This window comes from Macrotis lagotis, chromosome X, assembly GCF_037893015.1.
Source record: "Macrotis lagotis isolate mMagLag1 chromosome X, bilby.v1.9.chrom.fasta, whole genome shotgun sequence".
Classification (NCBI taxonomy): Eukaryota; Metazoa; Chordata; class Mammalia; order Peramelemorphia; family Peramelidae; genus Macrotis; species Macrotis lagotis.
The window spans coordinates 658103272-658130198 of NC_133666.1; the positions used below are offsets into that span (position 1 = coordinate 658103272).

At 35.8% G+C, this 26927-nt stretch overlaps 2 protein-coding genes and 1 non-coding gene across 3 annotated transcripts in view; all 3 read right to left on the reverse strand.

Annotated features, from left to right (window-relative positions):
• Positions 1–26927, reverse strand: part of EP400 (E1A binding protein p400) — a 135009-nt gene that overhangs the window by 22427 nt on the left and 85655 nt on the right. Inside the window, exons 25-39 of the mRNA XM_074205228.1 lie at positions 18516–18683; positions 13724–13818; positions 12808–13091; positions 9308–9510; positions 9050–9219; positions 7831–8027; positions 6759–6870; positions 6446–6589; positions 4597–4755; positions 4302–4385; positions 3621–3752; positions 3216–3260; positions 2975–3128; positions 2257–2498; positions 1926–2099 (exon numbers count right to left, since the gene is read on the reverse strand). Of these exons, the coding sequence (XP_074061329.1) occupies positions 1926–2099; positions 2257–2498; positions 2975–3128; positions 3216–3260; positions 3621–3752; positions 4302–4385; positions 4597–4755; positions 6446–6589; positions 6759–6870; positions 7831–8027; positions 9050–9219; positions 9308–9510; positions 12808–13091; positions 13724–13818; positions 18516–18683 (2363 nt within the window). The remainder of the gene's footprint in view (positions 1–1925; positions 2100–2256; positions 2499–2974; positions 3129–3215; positions 3261–3620; positions 3753–4301; positions 4386–4596; positions 4756–6445; positions 6590–6758; positions 6871–7830; positions 8028–9049; positions 9220–9307; positions 9511–12807; positions 13092–13723; positions 13819–18515; positions 18684–26927) is intronic.
• On the reverse strand, positions 8446–8580 carry LOC141503828 (small nucleolar RNA SNORA49). The gene has a single exon (XR_012473129.1). It is a non-coding gene; the product is annotated as a small nucleolar RNA SNORA49 (small nucleolar RNA).
• LOC141501331 (calmodulin-like) lies at positions 18690–26923 on the reverse strand. The gene has a single exon (XM_074205226.1). It carries the CDS (start codon positions 22780–22782, stop codon positions 22333–22335), a length of 450 nt encoding a protein of 149 aa, XP_074061327.1. The 5' UTR covers positions 22783–26923; the 3' UTR covers positions 18690–22332.

Here is a 26927-nt window from a genome sequence, read left to right on the forward strand (position 1 = left end):
ATTCCTGATAACATATACACCTTTTTGGCTTTGAGGGAGTAAGAATTTCACTTTGACTTCTTGGTCCCAACTGGCACTATTTGGTCACACCAAGGACCCGGGACCTAATTCTCCTAAGTCTAATTTCCATGACCATTCTGAATTCTGGTGGAATAGTCATAAGGGGAGCTGCAGGAAATCTCCTCCTGCTGATGTTAAGTGGGTTACTCTTTGTTGTCTAATGCCCAGAAGCAAATCTTTTTGCACTATAGAAAATTCTGAATGGTCAAATTTTTGTGAACTATTAAAAGAATTCTGAGACTGTCTTTTATGTGTGCTTCTTTGCATCAGCTCTACAACAAGGTTTTCCAATTTATTCAGAATATCACCTTCATACCTTATAAATATTTTTTGCCTTTTTCTTTGGATTAGCTTCATAAATCAGCTATAAAAGAAGAAAACATTTTAGCTTTATTTTTTTTCCATGTTAAGGTTATGGCTAATTACCATTAATGCTTCCAAAACACACAGACATAAAGCACTTCAGGAAGTCTCATTTGTGAAGGTACCTCATAAATCTTTTACAAAGAAAGTTTGTTTTGTTTGAAACAAATACTTTGGAGATAAAAAAAGTTTCAAACAATGAAAAGGTAATTCAAAGAGTATAAAAATAAGTTAATTTTCTCAAATGTAAAATTCTAAATTTATCCCCCAAAATATTAAGTTTATCATCTAAACTTTTGGAGGACTCCCTAAAAAATGCCTCACTTTGTACCCTGTTACTGATAGAAAGATATAATCCTGTGTTCAAGTTCTGACAGAAATCCAAGAATCTGATTAAAGTGGGGGCAGCTCCTATAGCCTTACTTTATTAATCCTATTCAAATAAATCCCTTCCCTCAAAAGGCTACTCCACCACAAATAGGGCATGGTATAGAGAGATCATTGCTCTCATCAAAATATATTGTACTCATCTGGACTAAAGTCAAAGATGCTTTCCAGTACTGTACAGTTTTGAGATTTTCCCAAAGAGAGTCAAGCAGTCATGCAACGCAAGAGAGATAGTTGCATGAGGAAAGCCAGAGGAAAAAACAGAAAGAGATGACCAAACAGGGCCTGAGAAGAAAAACGTTACAAAGTGGAGACCTAAGTGTTCTTTATTTGGGGGGGGTGGCACCTTTTTTCTGCCAAGGGTCATTTGGAAATTTGAGGACCTTCCAAACCATCAACTTGAAAATTAACCTGCTATATTTGATCAAATATTTCATTATTTCATCTCTAAAAAGTTCCTAGATTTACTGAATTTTGAGTCCTGCCTGAAGATGCCTTGGCAGCACCATACCAAATGATTTTGAGGGTCTTCTCTCGCTGGTGGGACAGGCATTCCCCACCTCTGCTCTAGAGGAGGGGAAAATCATTTCTCATCCTTTCTCAACAAGGATATCCATTTTAGCATTTTGCATATTTTTTAAAAGAAAAGTTACATACACTGTAAATGTACGTAAAAATACTGTATTCAGCATTATTTTAAAACTTGAAACATTCAAAATGCAACCTGGTTCCTCTAAAACAACCAAAACATGCCAAAAGACGTAAGTGAGGGTTTGGTGACAAAACAGTTTGGATACAACTAGCTCAATAATCTCTTCTGTAAGCAAACTAATGATTAGTATTAAGGATCACTTTTTCTGCTCTTAACCCACCACTCTGTAAAACAGAAAATAACAATGTGACAAAATAATAAGATAACTGAAGGAATGAACCATGTTTATGATAACTTCATCAATGACAATTTCAGAATGGAATTTTTCTGCTGGGTGGAAAGGTTTGATGCAAATGACAGATTTTACAGTGACTTGATGAAAATCATTTGATCTAGTAATAAAAATTCTAAATCACTGTTCTATATCTAGTTTCTGGAAAAGCATAACTGAGCTTAAACTTACCTTTCCCTCTTCTCTAGGAATTATGACATTTTCATAGCGGTTTCGGCACTGTTTGGAAGATCGATAAACTCGGCTGCAGGAATTAACAACATCACTAACAAGATCCCAATTAGGTGTGTGTGCTGGTGATACAACTGTGAGATTTAAAGGAAGCTCAAGCAGCTGCTTTACAGCCTAAAGAAAGAAGTTTCAAATTAAAACGTCAGCAAAAGTATAAATTAATTTATTTTTCTGTATCTAAGAAATACTTGCCACATAAGAACACAGAAACTTGGCATGGCACAAGGGTGGGGAGAGAAAGACTGAAAGCATCATGGGCAAGATTTCTCACCTGCAACAATGCCCAGTCTTCACTAATGAGCCACTCTGGGTTGTCCTGCCCAGTCTCTGCTGTTGGTTTGACAAAAGTTGGCAATGGTTTGGCAAACTGAGTCTGCTGCTTCAACAGAATGTTCTTCTTCTGTTCTTTACCCTCTCGACGCATCTTCAACATCCCTGGAGTTGCTCGGTCAAAGAGGGATCGAGGAGGAATGACAGCCTCTCCATGCCGCTGCTTCTTCTTCCGACCAACAGCTAAGGAAGAGATGCCTTCTTTAGCAAGAAGAACAGGACATTGGTGAAAGTGATCACAATGAGCAAAGGTAATGGTACATATTGTTGGGTAAAAAAGCAGGGCCTACAAAGTATTGTGCTAATCAGACATCATAAAATGATTTTTATCAATAAACTGGTGTCTGTTTCCTCCCCCCATCCCCCCAGCACAAAAAGGCTTAATGTTGCTTATGAACTCACATGTCTTGTAAATCACGTTTGGAGGATTCATTAAGTTAATTTTAATTTTTAATTTAAATACAGCTAAAACAAAAGGGACATGACAAGCAAAAATGGCTGAATATAACTACTAGCTTCCTTTTCTAAGCTTCACAAACCAAATAACTAAGTCCTCCAAATAGCAAGTGATACTGTACACTCTCAGCAGATTAAATATACAAATTGCCCAGACCAGCAAACAGGTGATGTCAGTGAGTCCACTTTTTGGCCCCATTTACCAGAGGGATCTGTCTTGTGTCGCTTACGCTCCTTTCGCACATACACTGGAGGCAGCTTAGATTCAGGTATAGGTGTGTTCTCATACATCAGACACATAACCGAGTCAATATAGATGTCATTGTCATCTTGAGGTGGAGTAGGAGGAGTCCAGAGCTGTATAAAGAAAACATTTTCTATTATATTTGTCATATAAAGTGATTTCTGCTTGACAGTGAAACAAAATTAAATGAAGTGACTCACTGGCATAATCTCTGTTTGCCCATCAGTATCTTCATAAACATATTCCTGTAGGAGATATGGGAATTTTAAGGACTCAAGAGATCACTGAACATGCAGCATTCTACTTAAGAATATGAAAAAGGATTTCAATCATGGCATCCAAAAAAAAGTACAATCAGTTTACTGTGGAAGATATCTATATATTTTTTTAAATAATTAGTAAGATTTTACAAAAAAGTCCTTATTCCAGAAAGCTATTTGTGTTTTATCAGTCACTTATACATTTTTAGGTGTTTCTTGATTTGTTACTTGCACTTGATTTTAGTTTTTAACATTAAAACTATATACAGCCATGTAAGCCATACAAACACCTCCAAAAAAGATGCTCAGTTTTCCCCTTGGAATTTGAGGGTACCCTAACATTACCATGTTGTAGGCATCTTCTCTAGTATATGTCAGTAATTCTTCCTCCTTCTCTTCTAATAGCGCTGTGGCATCTCTCTCTTTAAGTCGTTTCATATTATTGGATTCCCATTCCTTTGAAGCTATTGCTATCTCCTAAGAATGAGATTCATCAGAAAAAAACATCTAAAAATCTTAGCTAGCAACAGAAAATCATAAGCACAAATTTTATTATGCCCTACACTCTTCATTTCTAATTTTTACTTTTACTAAAACACTAAAATTTTCACTAAACACTAAAATTTTAACTTTTACTAAACACATTGTCTTATTATCAAATACTTATGCTAACATTTATTTATAACTTAACTTGTAATCTGAGATCATTATTCTTGAACACAGTCTCTCTCTAATACAAAAATTATACACAAATCCACCCCCCAGCTTAAAAAACTTCTCCAAGTTTATCTGCAATTATATTTGTTATCTGTATGTCACAAAGCAAGTAAAAACTTCACAGAGCCCAAGTTTCCTCAATTTCAAAGACTTAATGTGAGAGAAACTGCTCTGTAAATCTTAAATAGCTAATTACTTTTAAGTTACCATGTTACTATTTCTCAAATAGTTCTTCTGGTGTAATTGTTTTTAAAACTGCATGTGGGCAATGTCCATTTTAAACTCAGATACATAAAACTCTTCTCTTACCTCAGTGTCTCTTGGTTTTTCCTGATCAATGGAAGCATGGAATAATTCAAGATAATTCAAAGCATACTTCTCAATTGGTGTAAGCTGTTTCAAAATATATATTTTCCAAAGATCATTAGTAGGAAGCTAATAAAATTCAAGTCTTTCTCATCCCAATATATAAAATAAAATAAAATACATGTTCCAATTAAATTAGAAGCATTTCATGTGAAACCAAATTCTGTTGCTACCCATAATGAACTAGAATCTTAAAATTGAAAAGCTTTAAAAGTAATTTTTTTTTAAATCACTTCACCTGTTCCATAAAATCAGCTAATTCTTCTAACTGTGAGGGTTCTTCATTAACTCTTGGATCATCTAATTCTGAAGACAGAATATCAGCACTTGTTTCACACACTGCTGTTTCTTCATATTTTGGGGTGTCATCCTCCAAATATTCAATACTCTTAAGAGCCTTGAGAAAACACATTTTCAAGAAAAATTGTATGTAGTTTTAAAAGACTCATAAAAAGAAAAGGCTTCTAAAAGATTTAATTCAACATTGTAGACTATAAAAAAAATCACATCTCCACCACTCCCAGTAAGATCACTGATACTTTCAATGAATATTTTATCCATATCCATATCCATATCCATATGTAAAAGTTTAAAACTATTTCTTACAGTCTTTGTAGGGGAAAAAAATATATATACATAAAAGGTTCTGATGAGAAACTATAAGTTTACATAAAAATGATCCAGGCAAATGAAGAGTTAGCCAGGACTTCAAAGTAAGTTCAACCTCTCACCCATTGAAAAGGGCATTCAATAGTATCCTTGACAAACTGGGGTCATGGTTCAAAACAGTCATGGGTAGGATATAGAAAGATGGGTAGGACAAGAAGGATATAAGAAAAGACTCTGAGTTGGGAATGAATAAAGAATGTTTTAAGGACAATGGGAAAATGCATCTCAGGATTATAGATTTCAAGCTAGAAAGTTCTTCATAAGTCATTTCATTTTATAAATAGAGACTCAAAGAAGGGACTGGTCACAAGTCATAGGGGCAGTAAGCAGTACAGAGGAAATGTGCTACTAGAAATTTAAGTGACTCAAAAATCTTGGAGGGGCAACACTTTTGAAGAACAATACTTTTGATTCTTAAAGAAAAGGAAGACTGTAAAGTAGAAATTAAGGGAACAAATTCATTTCATTTAGGAGGTAAATAACCAATTAAATAAGATTCTTCAGAAGTCACAATGTCACAGAATTTAGTAAACAGAAAGAAGAGTAATAAACCTTAAGAATATGAGGAACACAATTCTCTATGACAAGAAGTTTTCTCAAGTGAAGAAGAAGCTAGCTGGTATACTCAAAACAAACAGCCATGATCTTCACAGTTAAAGGAGTATATAAAATCATTTGCTAAGAGTGAAAGAAGATATGACAGAACTGGAGACTTGAAAGCAGTGAATGGAGCACTGGCCTTGGAGTTAGGAAGACTCATCTTGAATTCAAATATGGCCTAGCTGTAAGAACTTGGGCAAGTCATTTAATCCTGTTTGCCTCAGCTCCTCATTTGTGAAATGAGTTGGAGAAGAAAATGACAAACCATTACAGTATCTCTGCCAAGAAAACCCCAAGATGGAGTCATGGAGAGTCAACTACAAGTAAAATTACTGAACAACAAAGGGGAATGGGGGTGAGGGATAGGAGAGATACATGGATAGTAATGAAATCAAGGAGATAAAAAAAGGATTACTGTAAAGCATCTATAGCTCAAATACAAATGAGTCAGGTCTGGGTAGTTTTGTGTCTTTCTTCAGTAGGCTACTGTTCTGCCCTGAATGATCTAAAAACCAAATAGTAGTCATGTTCCAGGACTGTGGACAAATTGTTCAAAAAGATAAGGGAATTAAGAGTGGCAGGGTAGGTAACATTAACATAGAAAACTAGAGAGTTAAGACTCAGAAGGGATTCAATGTATTTCGAAAGGACTAGTTATAATAACCAGGGTTGAGGGACAAGAGGTCCAGGGAAGTTAGAGAGCAATAACTTCAATGATGTGAGGATGTTGGATAAAGATATGGTTAAAGAGATTGGAGGGGGGGAGGAGTCTCTAAAAAGTATATCCTTTTGTCAGTTGCTTTTTCCAGAAAAGTTACCTCTATAAAAGGTCTTGCGATTTTAGGTGCAATTGCTTCTGAGGCAGAGGGCTCCTGAGGAAGAACAACAAATTCTTCAGCTTTAACTCTGAAACCAGAGTCTTCTACAGGAGAGTGAACATCAAATAGCTCCTGGATAGTTTGCTGCAAAAATTAAAATGATCACATCTTTCAATAATTAAGGACACACTTTTATACTCTAGGTATAAAGGATTAACACTAGGTAATTATCTGATTTTGAAATCTATTAAAAACAATGTAACAAATTATATGATATAATTTCACTCTGAGATTTTTAATACATTAAAAATACCTGAGTTAAAAATGCCATGGAGTAGTCATTTCCTTGAGCAGCAACCTCTCTTATCAAATCTTTAGTTCCATTTTTCAACAATTTCTCTTCTATGGAATTGCCACTCACAAGCCTACACAAGAAGAAAATATTTATTAAATAGTTTTGTGTGACAATGAAAAAGTGCAGAACAAGAGGGCACTATATAATAGCAAGGATTGTGTTTAAAAACAATGATGCTAAAAGTTTAAATACACATAGACTTGAAGCTTCCAAAGTACTTTCTCACCTTTCATTTGGTATTCACAACTCTAAAGAGTAGAATGGCCAAATATCCACATTTTATAGAAGAAAAAATAGTCTCAGAGAAGTAAATGAATAACACAGCTAAAAAGTGGTATAGCCAAGTCAAAAACCTGAGCTGGAACCCTGCCTATGAATTCAATTATCTGGATTCCAAACAGACTGAAAACATGAGACACAACAAGACAAATGTTGAGTTATGTTAGCATGAATCAAGGACATTGTACAAGAGACATAGATGTCTAGCTAAAGGTTGTTTGCATAGAGATGAATAAGAAGCTGTAATTAAGAGTCACTCATCAAACACTAGAAATAGAATTAGTCTTTCTGTACAGTTCAGAGACCAGAAGTTTTAGTAATCTCTAAAAGTATATACCACAGGATTTTATAACTGTCTTAATTTTATGTATGTGTAAGTATATATGTGTGTGTATGTGTGTGTGAGTGCATGTGTAGATGTACACATATATATGTATTTATAGGTATATATGTACGTGCATGTGTGTATATGTAGAGAGAAGAGAGATTTACAGTTCTATTTTTGCAATTAATGGCAAGAGAGGTAGATTCAACTTCTTTCAAAAACTTTCATTCTTGGGGCAGCTAGGTGGCATAGTGGATAAAGCACCGGCCTTGGAGTCAGGAGTACCTGGGTTCAAATCTGGTCTCAGACACTTAATAATTACCTAGCTGTGTGGCCTTGGGCAAGCCACTTAACCCCATTCGCCTTGAAAAAGAAAACCTAAAAAAAAAAAAAAAAAAAACCTTTAATTCTTTAAGTGAAAATTACCTATATATGTGGATGTCCTTGCTTCTTCCAATTCTATCACACCATTCTTGAGCCTTTGCATCCATCACTGGATTTAAGTCATTATCATAAAACACAACTGTGTCAGCTTCTACAAGATTTATACCTGTAGAACGACTATGTGTAGAAAGAATGGCACAAAATATCCGCTTGTCTTTGTTGAAACTCTTCATCAGTTCCTAAATTAGAAATGAAAAACTTACAAGACTAAATAATTTTAAAAAAATAAAAGATTAACAATTAAGTGTAGTTCAGTCATGTCCAGTTGTGACTCCATGGACTATAGCAAACCAGTGCCATCCATAGGCATGGTTTCCCACTTCCTTCTCCAGTCAGCATTTAAATATTATCCAAAATTAGACTGTATTCTGAAATCTGAAGTGCCTGATTCATGTTTTATTTGAAGAATAGTGCATAGTTATTTTACTACTGAAACTTATTTTTGAAAATGTCCTAATTATTAGCAATACATACTGATTTGTTTCTGCATTTACATGGTGATTTTTAACTATCTAAAAAAAGCTTTCAGAATTCTTAAGTTATATTCAGTTAATCAGTTACAAAAAAAGTGGAAAAATGAAATATTCTTCTACAGTTTATGTCAGCTCCAACTGTAGGCCCCAAAAGAAAATCCAGCTCTTATTGGGGAGGGAAATGTGCTTTCTGATATCTCCTCAGGCAATGCCAGGGCACTCTATGGTCAAGAAAGCCCCTGGAGTAAGGCTGAGGAAGAAGGGAGATATGCGTATCTAGTAGTGAAAGGTGCTAATTAAATTAAATACTCCTTTTTTAAAAATTTAAGCTTTACTGAATTTTAAAACTATGTTATTTCAGAAAAAGAGCCTATCTTTATTATTTGAACACTACTAGTCCCTAAGACTGACCCACATAGGTTATTGAGGTTGATTTATGCTGATACCAAGATAACTATCACTTCAAACTGCCTGAATGCAATAGCATGATGTAAAGTTGAGATAGCATGAACTATAGTTTAGATTCTAAACTATATATTTGTCTAATTTATGTCAATCAGCATTTACCAAAGTTCAAAGAGATCAAATAATTCAGTACTGATAGGACTAAAAAAGGTAATGATAGTGATAACAGTAAATTACTTAACTCTATTATCATAAACTCCATTCTTTAAAAAGAAGCTGCTGGCTAATACTAATCCCTAAGGGATCAACAAGCCTTCTCTTACCTGTCGTTGTTCACTGTTAGCATTTTCATCAACTCTTACATAGGTAAGGTAATGGAAATCTAAGAACATTTCCAAAATATCTAACATCAGAATCATCTGTGATAAGATCAGCACCCGCCGTCCCTCAGATTTCAGTTTCTGAAGCAAGATAGCTAAAGCTTCCAACTTTCCTATAACAATACAAAAAGTATTTTATAATAAGATTAAAAATACAAGCCATTATAACTTATTTTTGCTAATAACCATTTTTGCTCATACCTGAATCATACTGTACCAGTCTGAGCTCAGGAAACTGCAATACCTTGAGGTTCGTTATTTCATGCAATTGCTGTATATAGGGAGCAGTCTGCTCCTTCAGACAGTGCCTGAAAATCTTCATTTTGTGGCTGTAAGTGGGCGGTGGTTTGGCCACGTACAAGCAAGGAGGAGCAGCCACCACAGCAGGAAGCACACAGGCCACCCTGTGAAATGAACAGAATCCTTCAGTCACCCAGAAGAAGTGGAAACCCCTCACTGTGAAGTGGCTGCAGGGAGCTCTTATGCCCTCTTCAAAATGTGTCTGAGAGTGCAGAAAGAAAGAAAAAGGAAAGGATCCTTAATAACTTGACTTTGAGGGAGGAAATAACTGCAGAAGTACCTTAATGAATCATCTGTAGTATTACAATCATTCAAATATTTTAATCCATGATATACAAACAAAAGCTCAGGGCTAGGTGATATAAGGCATACTGATCCTGTTCTTGAGAATTTTGTAATCAAGTCAAGTAATTCTCAAACCTTTTGGCCTTTTGGAGCACCTTTTACAGTCTTAAAAATTATTGAGGACTCTCCCCTTACAAAGGCCTTTTGTTTATGTCCAGGATATTTATCAATATTAATTAGATTAAAAATTACCATGTCTTAGTATTATTAGGAAAATCAATTGAAAGTTTCCCTAAGGGCCACACCTTGAGAACTGTACATCCAGGAAATGCAAAATAACTAACAAAAAAATTAAGTTTAAAATAAAGGTCATATGGATAATGGATCAAGTTCACTCATTATAGGTATGAGGCCTAAAAGGATGGCTTCTTCAAACAAGATGAAAAAGGCATGATTTATTTTAAAAGTTTCCTCCTATGGATTCTAATCCAATAGAAGAAAAATTGATTATAATGCAAACATTTTAGAGGCTCTCCCAGAGAGCTGGAATAGAAGCTTAACTATAAAGGTGAAGGAGGTGACATAAAGGCAAAGGCAAATTTCAAATGCTGAATCACTATTAGAAGAGCTAAATGAAGCTGTGAACAGATTCAATGTATCACAAATGGGAAATAAAGCAAATCCCATATAACAGCTATAGTTGGTCACTCATCATTTAAGGGAGATTATGAAATTTCTTGACTATATAGTTCTTGTGATATGTGAACAACTAATATATGATTGAGGGTCTGTTTGTATTTTATTTGATTTTAAAAGCAGTGCAGTATAATGAAAGAGCAATGGATGTGGTATATGAGGAATGGGCTTAATGACTGGCTGATACTTATTATCTGTATGATACAGATAAAATCCATTCTTTTGGAACTCTTTGGGCCTCCAAATATTCCTCTACAAGATGAGAGTTTGAACAAGACTGTCTCTAGTTCTAAATCTGGTCATTCAATAGACTGGCACATTCAATTCTCCCAACTCTTCCTTCCCTCTAGAGGAAGCAGGAATGCCAAAGCTTCATCTCACCATCCTCCTGGATATCACTACCTTAAATACAAGCACATTCCTTAAGAAGCACACAATAAACCTTTGGGGAAGAGCTTTGCTATTTCAATTCAAAATAAAATTTGGGATCTTTCCCCTAATTCCAGATTTCTGTCTGGAGTTTTACCATCCTTCCAGGCTCATGGAATCATAACCCTGAACCATCCTTGACTTCTCACCCTTGTGTAGTCAATCAGCTACTTGCTATTCCATCTTCCTGCAAGTTCCCATCACCTTCAAATAAATGAGTCTGCCTTCCTCAAGTCTCAGCTTCAATACATATGATGCTGCCAAAGTGATTTTTGTAAGGGTAATAGTGACCATCTCTTTTCTGACTTAAACTTCACTGTTTTTCTGTGACCTCAAGGATAAACTGCAAACTTCTCTGCTCGTGGTTTTTTTTTTCTTTTTTCTTTTTTTTTATCATTGAAAAAAATTTATTTTTCTACTTCCCCCACAGGCCTTAAGGATAGTTTTAAAAATAAATGTAGAATTCAGGTTTTGGAGCCAGATTGTTGTTTATGTAAATTGTAAATATTTCTATCAGGAGGGACCTGAAGATCATTTAGTCTACATTATTCTTTTTTTTTTAATTTTCTTTAATTTATTTACACATTACGAAAACATTCTTGTTTAAGAGTAAATGCCCCCTCTCCCACAAAAATATAAAACTTCATGAGAAATAAAGCAAAAGAAAGAGAAAAAAATGTGTTTCAGTCTATTTTCTGTCTCAGGTGTGAATGGGAGAAAGTCTGAGATTTCTTCAGGAGAATATTATAGATTAGAAATAGTTAAGCTGTGTGTTATGTCCCTTCTGCCCCTCCTCCCCTGAAAAGCAATTTAATGTTACCTTGACAGAACGTAAAGAGTAAACTGACCCTGTCTTATCTGGACAAGTCCAGATGGTTCTACATTCCTTGTCCTGGAGGGGGAGAACCTGTCTCTGTTTGAATTATATGCTTTTTCTTTAGAGTAATTTACACCTATAGATTGTGAAGACCACATTCCTCACTAAGGATGATGGGTCAGTGTGTGGGGGGGGTGGAATTGCTTTAGGATAAATAGATCTTGGATTTCCTGCTCTTGCACCCCTTTTTCTCTCTCCACGTTTAAGGCGGAGCAAGGGGTCCAATTCTTGAGAACTGAATAAAACTGTTCTCTTCATACCTTGAGAAATCTCTAAGTTTTATTTAAGCGGGTAAAATTATCCCACACAGGTGGATCATTTTCTTTATCATAAGTCCATCATAGAAGTTACTTCCATATTTTTTCCACAGTTGTTGCTGGTTGTAATCCCCTCCATCCATTCCTCCCCACTACTATCTTATATTTTCTCTCTCCTTTCTCTCTGTCCCACTTCAAAAATGTGCTGTGGGGCAGCTGAATGGCACAGTTGACAGATCTGCTCATGGTTTTTAAAAGTTCAACACAAACTAGCCGCACTAACTTTCACCATTCCTCCCTCTGTGAGGGAGTGTCAGCCCAACTGACCTGATCTCCATCCATCCAGCTTCCTCCTCGTCGCCTCTTCCTTCAAGATGCATCAATTTCCACCTAAGGTCTTGCTTTAACCCCACCCCCACCCCCCCACATCTAATGGCATGTATTTAATAGATTTGTGCACTCACTACTCACTTAGAATATAAACCCATTGAGAACAGGGATTCACTGTATCTAGACCAATAGTATCAAAGACATAGGAGGCACTTAAATATCAATTAATGATGATTTTACAGTAATAAAGAACTTCATGGTTGAAAAAGTCTATTCCTCAGAATAACTATAAGCTATACAAACATAAGCCTCATTTTAAAGGAAAAGTAAGGATTTGCACATGGTCACAGCCAAAAAGTATCTGAGCTGGGATTTGAACTCTGATCTCCAAAATCCAAATTCAATGCATTTTATAGTATGATGCTCAAATTCTCAGCAATTTCACAAAACCAATTCTGAAATAGCACCAGAAGAGAACATTAAAAAATAAAAGAAAGTAAAACTTAAGTCTATTCGGGTTATAATACCTATTAATAATATCATGGAGGGATTCTCTTCGCTGTTCTAAGGTCAACATCAAACACTGAAGTATATCAGTTGTATTTCTTGAGGAAGAAGCGCAACAGTTCACCATGCCAGTCCAACTCCATTTATTTCTGTCTACAGATCCACGCAGAGATGTCTTCTTCCAACTAATCAGAGAGCAAATTCCTAATAAATCACTGCCATAAACAGGATTTCTGGAACAGCGCCGCTCATTGCCCAGATAAATTCGGTCCAATCGTTCTTTCAAAAGTCTATTCTTTTCCTCCTTTGGGTAAAATGGTAATGAGAACTTGGTCATTCAGGTACAGAGAAATAGATGATCAAATGGTTAAAAAAATAATATGCCAAGTTATAATCATCAAATAGTAATACAGAGGTCCTAAATGCATGTTCCTGCCTTGACCACTGTATAACACTTAATAGTTATGCTCCTTGCTTCTGTGAAGCTAACAATACAAATGCATTACAAGGGAAAGGTTTCAATTTCTCTAGCAAGTTTAAAAATTATTTCGTGTTGGCATTTCTAGTTAAGATACTATAATACTTCAAATAAACACTGAAAATACATAAGCATATTTTAGAATAAAATAAAACAAGATTTACTGTCTTTCTCATAAATTAAACTATGGGAAAGCAAAATTTTAATGCAATTTAGGGTACCAGTTTTATAAATCTGTAATAGGAAATTCTTACTTTAAAAATCTCATTCAATAATAGCTCACCATATTTAAATAAGGCTTTTACTTGCCATAATCTTATTAAGGTAAGCTGCAACTTCTGAAAACCACATGTTTACACTTCCAGTTACTGCTATAAGTGACTTTAATATCCCATATAAAATGGAATCTGCTATGACAAAAGGGGAAAATTATGTTTAGAATTCAGTAAGTTACAAACCTGTGTTGGGACTCCTATAGGACTGGCCATTTTTGATACTACTCCAGCTTCTCCTGATGTCAAGGAATTAACTGCTGTTCTCCCTGGAACACCTACTATAATTTTAAAAATACCCAGCATTAATTCACACCTACCTAAAAAAAAATTAAACTTCTTTAATCAATCCCATTATTTTCATATGAACAAAACACAATATAATTGAGTGTTATACAAAGAAAATATTTAATTGAAATGGGCTAATTTGGTGTCTAGAAACTTAATAATATGAAAAATTAATTTCATTTTTCTCTTAAAGTTCTTCCTCCTCTAAAATTCTAGGCACCAAAAACCTATCCTAGCATCAGTATTGAATAAAAGGAAAAAAAAAAGAACTCTGAAAAAAATGTTTAATTATGCAAACTAGCTCAGGGAAACATGAAACAGGTGCATGGTAGAAGAGAGACATAGGTTTTTGGTATTCTCAATTACAGGATTATGGTGTTGTTATGACTCAAGATAAAAAGAATTTGCCATTTCAGTCTCTTCTGTGTTAAGAATAGGATTAAAAATATTGCTGTGAATGAAACTACCAAAAAAATTATTTTATGGAGCTAGAAAAAAATAACAAATTTCATCTGGAAGTATTACAGGTCAAGGATGTGGATATCAAGAAAATCAATTTAAAAACATGAAGAAAGGCAGTCTAGCTGTCCTGGATTGCAAACTGCATTACAAAGCAGTCATCATTAAAACAATCCAGTACTACTAGCCACGAAATAAAGAGCAGTGAATCAGGGAATAACTTAGGTAGACAATACACAATAAGTGATCATAGAAATTTAGTGTTTGATTACCCAAAGATTCAAGCTTTTGGGACAAGAATTCACTATTTGACAAAATTCCCTGGAATCTTATATAGAATACCAAGAAAAGGTCAAAATGCACAATGCTTTAGACACAAAGAGTGACACCAGAAGCAAATAGGAGAGTATTGAATAGTTTACCTGTCACAACTATGGAAAAGGGAAGAATGTGTAACCAAACAAGAGATGGAGAGCATTGTTTTGTTGTTAAGTCATTTCTCAGTTATGTCTGACTCCCTGTGATTCCATTTGAGGTTTTCTTAGCAAAGATCCTGGAGCTGTTAGACACTGCCTTCTCCACCTCATTTTACAGATAAGAAAACTGAGGTAAACTGGGTTACATTGCTAGCCCAGGATCACACACAGCTAGTAAGCAATAACATAAGCCAATTTGGGGAACATAGACTAGCTTATGATCAAACAGGTGATAGAAAATATTATGGGATGTAAAATGAATAATTTTAATTACATTAAATTTTTTTTTTTAGGTTTTTGCAAGGCAAACGGGGTTAAGTGGCTTGCCCAAGGCCACACAGCTAGGTAATTATTAAGCGTCTGAGACCGAATTTGAACTCCAGGGCTGGTGCTTTTATCCACTACACCACCTAGCCGCCCCTACATTAAATTTTAAGACTTTAACACAAATCAGACAGATGCAGCCAAGATTAGAAGAAAAGCAGAAAAAGAGGGGAACTTTTTCAGCAAGTTTTTCTGATAATGGCCTTATATTTCAAATATAGAGAACTGAACCAATTGATGAACAGACAATTTTCAGAAAAAAGAAATTAAAGCTATCTCTATAAAAAAATGCTCTAAATCACTACTGATTGGAGAAATGAAAATTAAAACAACTCTGAAGTACCACCTCAGACATATCAAATTGACTAATATGGCAGAAAAGGAAAATGAAAAATACTGGAGGAAATGTGGGGAAACTGGAACATTAATGACCTGTTGATGGAGTTGTTAATTGATCCAAACATTCTGGAGAGCAATCTGGAATTGTGCACAAGTAGTTATAAAACTGTGCATGCCCTGTAAGCCAACAATACCACTACTTGGTGTGTTTCCAAAAGAGATAGTTAAAAAAAAAGAGAGAGAAAAGAACCTTTAGGGAAAAAAATATTTATAGCAACTCTTTTTGTGGTAGCAGCAAATTGAAAATTGAGGGGATATATATATATATATATATAGATATAGATATAGATATAGATATAGATATAGATATAGATATAGATATAGATATAGATATATATAGATATATATAGATATACACATATACATATATGTATGTGTGTATATATATATATATGTATATATATATATATATATATATATACATATATATATATATACACATATATGATGGAATATTATTGTGCTACCAAAAATGATGAAGGGAATAGCTTCAGAAAATATTGGAAAGACTTTATAATATGAACTGATGAAATGTGAAGTGAGTAGAACCAGGAGAACATTATATATGGTGGTGGTGGTGGATGATGATGATGATATTTGTCTTTCATTCTTGAAGAAGATCACTAAGCATATCATCATACCCATCTTTTATTTGTAAAAAATGAGAAACAGCAAGGAGTAGGCCAGCATTCAACTATCAGGTGCAATGTAATTATATTTCTAGCTCTGGACCTAATTTTCATTTGAATCAAATTATTGAATTTTTACTGATTATGTTAATTAAAGATATGTAAATGTTTCTTAAAAATTGTGATAGAAAATTAACCTTGGTCATACATTAATAACTCCATATTTATAAGATAAAAGTATATTTTACTCTATTGTCACATTTTGTAATATTTTCTACTGGATACATAAAAAATGGAATGGGAAAAGGAAAAAGATTGTAAAAATGAATTCCTTTACTAATGATGTCTCTCTATTTAAAAAACCTTAATTGTGCTTAAAATAATATCTATGTTTATTACATATATGACATACATAGATATGGTATATAAGAATGTACATATGTATATGTTAATAGACATAAATACTACATACCCAGGTTATGCATGTATACATACATTCATACATGCATGCACATGGACACAATATATCTTGAAAGGCTGGATTTCTCAGAGGGTCAGCCTTAGACAAATCTACAGAGAAAGAACTTTATACCAATGGTCACCCCAAACAGCTATTTCCCAGGATTCCCAGCCATATCTATCAATTCATTCCATTCTGAAGAGAGCTGATAAATTTTGCAAAAACCAGGTATTACACAAGAAGAGAATAAATGTTTCATCATGTTTTTTTGCTGTTATTCTCTTTTCTTTGTTCTTTTCTCTTGCATCTTTACCTCTCTTTTTCTCCTTATAATCTCTTTTTCCCCCCCAGCTAATGGTTCTTCCCTTTCCATCTGGCTCTCTTCATCCTCTTACCCACATATATAGGTATTATTCAACTTTAATCATGGTGTACCGTGAAAAATTTGGACAATTTGAAACATATCATTTGATGAAAAAAGGTTACATTAATATTTCTGTATTCTATGTTATACTGTTTGGCATGCAGTAGACACTTAAAAATATTTATTGATTGAGTGGCTGGGATCTCAAAAGATCCAGATCTTAAGCTTATATCCATTCAAAACATACAGAAAATCATCTATGTAATTTTTTTTTAATACCTTTCCTTCAAGAATATAAATTAAGCTAGGAGAACCATAGGTGTAGTAGTCAAAGGCACCTCAGAAAGACTCTAATCTCACTCCTTCCCTTTACAAATCAGGAAATTGAGGCTCAGAGACTAAGGACTTGCCCAAAGCCATACAGAGAGGAAGGGGGCAAACATATCTTAAGCACCTACTGCCAGGTACTAAATATTATCTCACATTGGATCCTCATTACCCTGGGAAGTAGGTGCCATGATTTCTCCCATTTTACAGATGAGGAAATTGAGGCAGAGATGAAATGATTTGTCCAGGGTCCCTCAATCAGTGTCTGAGTCCAGATTTGAACTCAGGACTTCTTGAATTCAGCCCCAGCCTATACCACCTATAGTTGCTTAGACAGTAAACAGTAGAGAGAATCTGAGTACAGGTTATCCAAGCACAGGATCAATCTTACAGATGACTTCCTTGAAAAGAAAGTGATATAAAACAACAAAGAAAGAAAGAAGAATGATGAAGTGGGCTCCTGAAGAGAAGCAGATCATCACTACAGGTTCAAAATCATTTTAAAAAACCTGAAAAGGAATAAAGGTCAAAAACTAAGTAGAGTCAGAAAGAGTGAGGGAGCGAAAGTGCAAATGGAGAGAGACTCAGATCTGCACAAAAGGAACGAGACTAAGATCAAGAATAGCAAAGGGGAAAAGGTCCTGTGAGACAGCTCTCTAACTTTTTACTACATGATCATGTATGCTTCATTTGCAGGAGTGCAATTTTTTCTGCCAAGAGCCATTGGATATCTGTATCATCATTCACAGACTAATATTTAGTCAAACATTCAATTAATTCACCCTAAAAAAAAGCACTGAGATTTATTGAATTTCAAGTCTATCCTGATGTTGCCTTGGCAACATCAAATCAATATGACCCATGGGCCAGAGGTTCTCCACCCATGAATTTAGTGATTTACAGTGAAAATTCTGAACAAGCTCAGCTCAATGTGTGATTGACAATTTACCAAATCAAATGACACAGAAGTCTAAAAGAGCATTTATGTTAATGAAGTCAAAATCTAAGCACACTGGTAGCCTACAATAGGCAGATGTCTTCAGAACAAAAAAATAAAAAAGGTGAATCAACATGAACTAATTTCTATTTCATCACAAACCTAATTTGTATTTTAGAACTACTCATCCAGTTATAGCCATGAAACATTCATTTTAATATTTAATGTGGAATATAGCGTCATAATTAAGCTCAATGTGATAGAATGAAACGTAAATGATAGAATTCTTGTTTCTGAATAACAAAATTAACATACCTGGTGGAGTTCCTGGTGTGGAACTTGAAACATTTGTTTGGTTCTTGTTTCCCAAGGCATTCAAAGCATTCTGGACAGCACCAGCCTGAGACACTGTCTGCATAACAACTGGGCCTTGAGGGCGTAAATACTGCTGTCCTGGAGCAGAGACAATCTGAAGAACACTTCCTGCAATTTAAGTCATAGGAGATCACAGTGGAGTCGAAGGATAATATCTGTTCTATTTATTGACTATATTCATTGCAAAGATGAGTATGTGAGATCTCAAATTTCAAAGAACAAGCCAAATAACTAAATAAGGTGAATATAAAATGAAGGTAAATGTAGAAAGGAAAGAGACATAGAATACTACAACTATTAAAATAAAAGAAACAAAGTTTCTCCAACTCTACTCCTCTGATGCCTCATCATGCCATGAGTTCTCAAAGGCAGCACAAAAGAACAAGACTAGGCTGGTTGAACCAAGATGGAAAGGTTTCCAGTACCAATTATCCTAGGTTTAGGGGCATAAATCACTATTAATTTTGTCAAACAGCAAGGCTAAAAGAATACCTAATCCTAGATATGTTACAATCTTCTCTAATTTTTATATTTTTCAAAATAATCGCTACATGAGCTTACGAATAATTTAGGGGCAATTAGGAACTCTAGCCTCTTTCACTTCTTAATTGCAAGGTTCCTCATTCCAGTCTTAAGTCTTGTCTATTTCATTTTTTTTAAGTTTTTTTTTTTTGCAAGGCAGTGGGGTTAAGTGGCTTGCCCAAGGCCACACAGCTAGGTCATTATTAAGTGTGTGAGGTCACATTTGAACTCACGTACTCCTGACTCCAGGACCGGTGCTCTATCCACTGCGCCACCTAGCCGCCCCCAGTCTTGTTAAGTATTTCTACCTTTTTGGATATTAGAGCTCACTATGTAAAAATTAAAAGTAAATTAAAATCAGGACAGCTAGGTGGCGTAGTGGATAAAGCACCTGCCCTGGAGTCAGGAGTACCTGGGTTCAAATCCGGTCTCAGACACTTAATAATGACCTAGCTGTGTGGCCTTGGGCAAGCCACTTAACCCCGTTTGCCTTGCAAAAAAAAAAAAGTAAATTAAAATGTCTCAACTTTTAAGTTACAGTTATCCCTTCAAAGATTATTTCATACACATTACTTACTTCAATGAATTAAAAATATGTAATTTACTAAATGATGACTTTCTCTCCAGTGAAAACTAATACCCCTCTTTAACTTGGCAGATGACCTTCAAGGATACCTATGACCAGAAAAAACAATCTCCCTTTAGCCAACCTGGTGTTGAGTCACTTCAGTCCTTAGCTAGAGGAGGCCACAGATATTAGATGAACAGACCAAAAATGAACCTGTACTTGTAGATCGTTCAACACACTACTTAGAATCTATAAAGAATGGCTTATCTTCTCTGAGGTACCACCTCACACCTCTCAGACTGGCCAATATGACCAGAAAGGACAATGATCATTGTCGGAAAGGTTGTGGGAAATCTGGGACACTATTACATTGTTGGTGGAGCTGTGAACTCATCCAACCTTCCTGGAGAACAATTTGGAACTATGTCCAAAGGGCAACAAAAATGTGCATACCCTTTGATCCAGCAATACCACTACTGGGTCTATACCCTGAAGAGATGAGGAAAAAAGGGTAAAAAATATGTGGTGGCAAAGAATTGGAAATCAAGTAAATGTCCTTCAATTGGGGAATGGCTTAGCAAACTGTGGTATATGTATGTCATGGAACACTACTGTTCTATTAGAAACCAGGAGGGATGGGAATTCAGGGAAAGCTGGAGGGATTTGCATGAACTGATGCTGAGTGAGATGAGCAGAACCAGAAAAACACTGTACACCCTAACAGCAACATGGGGGTGATGATCAATCTTGATGGACTCGCTCATTCCATCAGTGCAACAGTCAGGGACAATTTGGTGCTATCTACGATGGAGAATACCATCTGTATTCAGAGAAAGAACTGTGGAGTTTGATTTAGAAAAAAAACTAATATCTTAATGTCTGATCTTGCTATCTCTTACACTTTATGTTTCTTCCTTAAGGATATGATTTCTTTCTCATCATATTCAATGTAAAGACTGGCAAATTGCCTTCTGTGGGGGGGGGGGGCAGGGGGAGGGAAGTAAGATTAGGGGGAAAATTGTAAAACTCAAAATAAATAAAATATAATTAAAAAACAATAAAAATTTTAAAAATTTTAAAAAACTAAAAAAATGGCTTATAACATTTTTTTTTAAAAGACTAGAACTCCCTATCTCATCCAGGCTTAAAGGAATGGAACTATTTATGTGTTTGATCCCACTACTGATAGCACAAGAACTCCATTTTGGATCTGGATTACTTTGCCACTGATCAGGCAAACTCATAATCATTCTCCTGCAGTCCCTGATGGTCAACATATGAATGCCAAACAATACAGACAGCTGTTCATCAGCAAACATGATATCTAAGAATTTCCCAAATTCAAGGGATTAACTCAACTTCAGCCTTTGTAACAGCAGAAATGACAGGCATGAGCCACCATGATAGACTTTCCACATGTTATCAAATTTTTTAATACTGCATATTTTGCTTAAGTATGCTCATTCCAACAACATTTGAAAGCCTTTCAAATTTATATACCTTGATCTCAGAACATGCAATTCCAATAAATCAACCATCATTATTAAATGCCAATTATGTGGCAGATATTTTTAAGTGTTGGGTTACAAAGTATAACAAACTTTTTCTGAAAGAGTTTACAGGTCCATAAAAGGAGATGAGAGATAGATGTGGAGGTGAAAAAAGCAAGGTTCAGCAACTTCAGCAACTGATGGGATGTGTGGGTGAGAAGCCAAGGATGGTGCCAAGGTGGCTATGAACAACAATGTCTTAGAAAATAGAAAAATGTTGAAGAAAGGTTGGTTCAAAGGGAAAGAAAATAAACTCAGCTCTAGACAAATTCCATTTAAAAGTTTTCTAAAGGGCAACTAGGTGGTGCAGTGGATAGAGCATCAACAACCCTGAAGTTAGGAGGACCTGGGTTCAAATTTGACCTCAGACACTTAATGATTATCCAGCTGTTATCCTTTTTTTCTTTAAATTTATTTTATTTTTTAAGAAAATGGGGTTAAGAGTAACTTTCCCAAGGTCACACAGCTAGGCAATTCTTTTTTTTTAATTGTAATTATTTTTTTTTATTGGAAAACAAATATACAACTTGGAATGGATTTGAGGCAAATTGTGCCATAAGCAGATCTTTTTTAAATAAGTGGCTAAACAAAGTTCAAAAAGCAAGTAACAATAAAAGAAAATGTTTTCTGGTACAGGACCAGCAGTACAAAAAAATAGTGTATGAGTACCTGGATAATACATCCATTTTGTAATAGTGCAACTTTAAGTACATATTGTTGACTGTCCATAGTCCACGCAGAGTTACAACTCCACACTTCAACAACAACATGCTAACAGCTCCTAAAGAAAACTACTTCTTTAAAAAAAAGAATGGCATAACCCAGATGTTCCCTCATCTGACCAACTCATCTAAGTTTAGATGTGCAGAAGGGCTTAGATATATCCAGAGTAAGCCACATACAACATATTTTTTACTTGACCAATTTTCCAAAATAAGTTTCAGGACAATGACAGTTGATAAGGGGAAGAAAAACATGGAGGAATGAAGTCCTAATTACTACACATGCATATCCTTTTGACAGTAGAGGGAAAAACCTTTTACAGATAAGTTACAAACAAAGAAAAGGCAAATAAACAATTTTATACAAGAAATTTAACACATTCTGTACAATGCCTTCACTTTGCTGTCATCATTTGTACAAACTCTTCATAGTTTACTTGACCATCACCATTAATATCTGCTTCCCTGATCATTTCATCAACCTCTTCATCTGTTAACTTCTCTCCAAGGTTTGTCATCACATAGCGAAGTTCTGCTGCACTAATATAATCATTGCCATCCTTGTCAAACACACGGAATGCTTCTCTAATTTCTTCTTCACTGTCTGTGTCTTTCATTTTTCTTGCCATCATAGTCAGAAATTCTGGAAAGTCAATTGTGCCATTGCCATCAGGATCTACTTCATTAATCATATCCCGTAATTCAGCTTCTGTAGGGTTCTGCCCAAGTGACCTCATTACAGTTCCCAATTCCTTTGTTGTTACAGTACCATCTCCATCCTTGTCAAATACTGAAAAGGCTTCTTTGAATTCTGCAATCTGCTCTTCTGTCAGCTGATCAGCCATGCAGAAAGTATTATAGTGGCACCCGAGCTTGTGACCCAACAACCTCCATACTCGGCAGCTGCACTCAACGGCTAGGCAATTGTTAAGTGTCTGAGGCCAGATCAGAACCCAAGTCCTCCTGGGCAAATTACTTACTTTTTGTTTTGTGAAAACAAAAACTAAGTTTTCTAAAATATCCCATATGAAAGAGCCAAAAGGCAATTGATTATGGTGAGAATAAAACTCAGAGGAACCACTAAGGCTAGATATATACACATGCTTTGTATACCCAAGATATATACATATTCTCTGCAAAGATGATCACTAAAGCAATAATAGATAATTAGAGAACAGGATAGAATGGCGTGTGGGCAGCACAGGAGCTGGAAGTATCATTGACACTGCTGATCACCCTCTCCTCCTAAATACTCTCCTCCTTCTAGGTTTTTGGGATACCTCTCTCTCCTGCTTCTCCTCACTGACCTAACCATTCTTCTCTGTCTCCTTTGCAAGATACTCTGCTAACTATGGGTATCCCTCAGGGTCCTGGAACCTCTTTCTGCTTTTACTTCACTTGGTGATCTCTTGGGCTTCAAAGGATTTTAATTACTATTTCTATGCTGGTGATTCTTCAATCTACTTATCTAGTCCTATGCTCTTTTCTGATCCTCAGGCAGTCAGGTGGTGCCAGAAATAGCAAGATCAGACATTAAGATATCTGTTTTTTTTCTAAATCAAACTCCACAGTTCTTTCTCTGAATACAAATGGTATTCTCAATTGTAGATAGCACCAAATAGAAAATTAGACCTGGAGTCAGGAAGACCTGAATTCTAATGTCAACTCACAGCTTTACAGTTTCCTCAACTTAAAGAGGGGATAATAAAAGCACCTGCTTCATAGGATCCAATAAGGATAAAATAAGTGTTTAGGTGCCTGTGGCCAAGCACATAGTAGGCTTAATGTTTATTTCCTTTCCTTCTCCCATCTCACATCTGCAACTGCCTTTCAGGCATCTCAAACTGGATGTCTTCAGGAAAGAAGCCCAGGGCAATATCACCCTGTTAAGTCCTTTCTCATATCCCTGCCCCACTCTATATACAATCTGTAGCTAAAGTCTATCAATTTCCCCTCTGCACCAGCTCTCTAAGATGCCTGCATCTCTCCACTGACACTGCCAGTCCACAAGTGCAGACCCTCATCACGTCACACCTGGATTACTGCAATAATAGCTGCTGTAGGGGTTTGCATTCCTCAAATCTCTCCCTACTCCAACAATCCATCCTCCACTTTGTCACTTAAGTGATTTTGTCTAAAGCACAGCTCTGACCATGTCAAAGCATACACACATATACACAAACTCTCACACATACACTCCCCTTCATAACCTATGTGGTGTCACCAGCCTCCTTGGCTCTTGCTATGCCTGGAACCTCTCCTTCCTCCACTGCACCTGTTGACCTTCATGAATTCTACAGGAAGCTTTCCCCAATCCTTTGTTTTTTTCTTTAAATTTATTTTATTTTTTAAGGCAATGGGATTAAGAGTAACTTTCCCAGGGGCGGCTAGGTGGCGCAGTGGATAGAGCACTGGCCTTGGAGTCAGGAGTACCTGAGTTCAAATCCGGCCTCAGACACTTAATAATTACCTAGCCGTGTGGCCTGGGGCAAGCCACTTTACCCAAGGTCACACAGCTAGGCAATTATTAAATGTCTGAGGCTGGATCCAAATCCAGGTCCTCCAGACTACAGGGCCAGTGCTCTGACCACTGTACCACCTAGCTGCCCCCTCCCCAATCCCTTTTAACTCTGCTTTTCTTCTGCTTTGATGTCATACATATCCTCTTCAAAGTTTCCTTTGTATTCATCTGACTGCACCACTGCCTCCTCCATTAGTGTAAGCTCCTCACAAGCAGATATTTTGCAATTCTAAGTATCCCTAGAGCTTAGAACAATGCCTAGCACACAGTAGGCACTTACTAAATGCTTACTGACTGACTGCCAGCAAAGTAATGGAATCAGAGGCTTTAAGGTGAAAGAGACCTGGTTGTGACCCTCTTGATCAAAAAAAAATTTTTTTCAATATAATAAAAGGTTTTCTCCTTTCCACCACTCCCTCTTGTAGAAAAGAAAAAAATAACCAAAAATTGTTTAACAAAAATACATCAACAAACAAAAAAAAATTTCCCACACTTGATCGACCCAAATCTACATTTCTTTCTTCACACTGAAACCATTGCCATGTTGTTGGGTGATGAAAAGTGTATTCTTGCTCTTTAAGTCTTTCAAAATTGTGTTTAGATGGTCATTTTTAGTTTAAACTTTTCTGATTCTGCTCACTTCACTCAGCATAGATTTATACAAGTTTACCCAAGTTTCTCTGAAACTGTCCTTTACAGCATAATATCCACATGCTCAAACAATTGATGGACACCCCCTTAGTATCCAGTTCTTTGTCACTACAAAAATGTTTGCTCTAAATATTCTGGGACTCTTCCTTTCACTTCTTTGAGTGGTCCTATCATGTCACAGAGAGTGCACAGAGCAAGTGTTCACAAGGGGGTCAGAAGAAGTGATACCAAGACAACCTGAAGAACTTTAGACTTGTCTGTACAGCTTTGGAGACACTGGCACAGGCCTGCCAAGCATGGCGTGCCCTCACCAGTAAGGAGGCTGCATTCTCTGAGGAAGACAGAATTGAAGAAGTTCAAAGGAAATGTGACATTCCGAAGTGTTCACATGGACCATTTGTGGCCAACCTTTGTCAATTAGCCACAGCTGGATACACTGTAATTTGTCTCAAACATAGTGATGTCATTTTGGTCTTCTTCGATAAGGACGGATAAGAACCAACCAATTTTTTGGAGTTAATTCCAGTTCAATGAACTATGCATTTATGACCTGTTTTCTTTGAAGCCTTTCCAACATTCGTCATTTTTTTTTTGGTCACTTCATCAAGTTGATGAGTATAAAACAGGACCTCAGAGTTGCTTTAATTTGTACTGATTGACTAGAGAGTAGCAATGTTTTTTCATGATTCTTAATAACAGGTGATCTTTTTTGAATGCTGCCTATTTAAAATCTTTGACCACTGCCCCCACCACTGGGGCAGCTAGATAGAACAGTGGATAGAGCACCAGCCCTGGAATCAGGAGGACCTGAGGTCAGATCCAGCTTCAGACACTTAATAATTGCCTGGTTGTGTGACCTTGAGCAAGTCACTTAACCCCATTAACTTAAAAAAATAAAATTTAAAAAAATACTTTGACTGTTTATCAATGGGGAATAGCTCTTATTTTTTAAAATTTCAATTAGTTCTTTATATATTTTAGATATGCGATATTTATCAGAGAAACTGAAGTTTTGTTCCCAATTACCCACTTTCCTATTCATTTTAGCTATACTGGTTTTGTTTTGCAGAAACTTGCAAATTTATGTAACTAAAAATGTTCATTTTATCCTCTGCTATCCTCTCTATTACTTGTCTGATCATGAACTCTTCCATTTCCGTAGCTGCAATAATGAAATCTCTTCCTTGCTCTCTAAAATGCTTATAATGTAACCTTTTATGTTTAAGCCATATATGCATTTGGTGCTTCTTTTAGCCTAATGACATGCAGTATTAAACTAAACCTAATTTCTGTCCATAGGCTTTCCAGTTTCCCCAAAGTTTTTGTTGATTAGTGAGTCTTAAACTAAAGGATAGGTGTTTGACTAGATGGATCCACTCTTTATTTCTGCATTTTCACTCATTATATTGTACAGATACTTAATACTTGTTGAAAAACTGGAAATGGAAATCTAGATCTGTGAGTCATCTATGTAGAGATAATAATAAAACCCAGTGAAAGTCATAAGGTCATTCTGAGAGAAGAAAAAATGGCACAGATGATAGATCTTGAACATCCACTGTTAGGTGGAGACAAGGTGGATGAAGGAGTAATCAAATAGGAGGAAAGTCAGGATCTAGAGATGAAAAGGAGCTCAAAGGCCATCTAGCCTAAACCTCTGATATGACTGATGAGGAAACTAAGACCAAAAAATTATGTGATTTTCCCAAAGTCTCACAAGCCATAGGCATCAGACCTGGAAAAGATCCAGGTTTACTATCTCCACAGCCAAGTACTTTTCTACTATCTCATGCCAATTATCTCATTGTTTCATTGATT

What these genes read in the sequence shown, in the direction of transcription:
- LOC141501331 (XM_074205226.1), bottom strand. Translation starts at nt 22,782, where the DNA reads ATGGCTGATCAGCTGACAGAAGAGCAGATTGCAGAATTCAAAGAAGCC.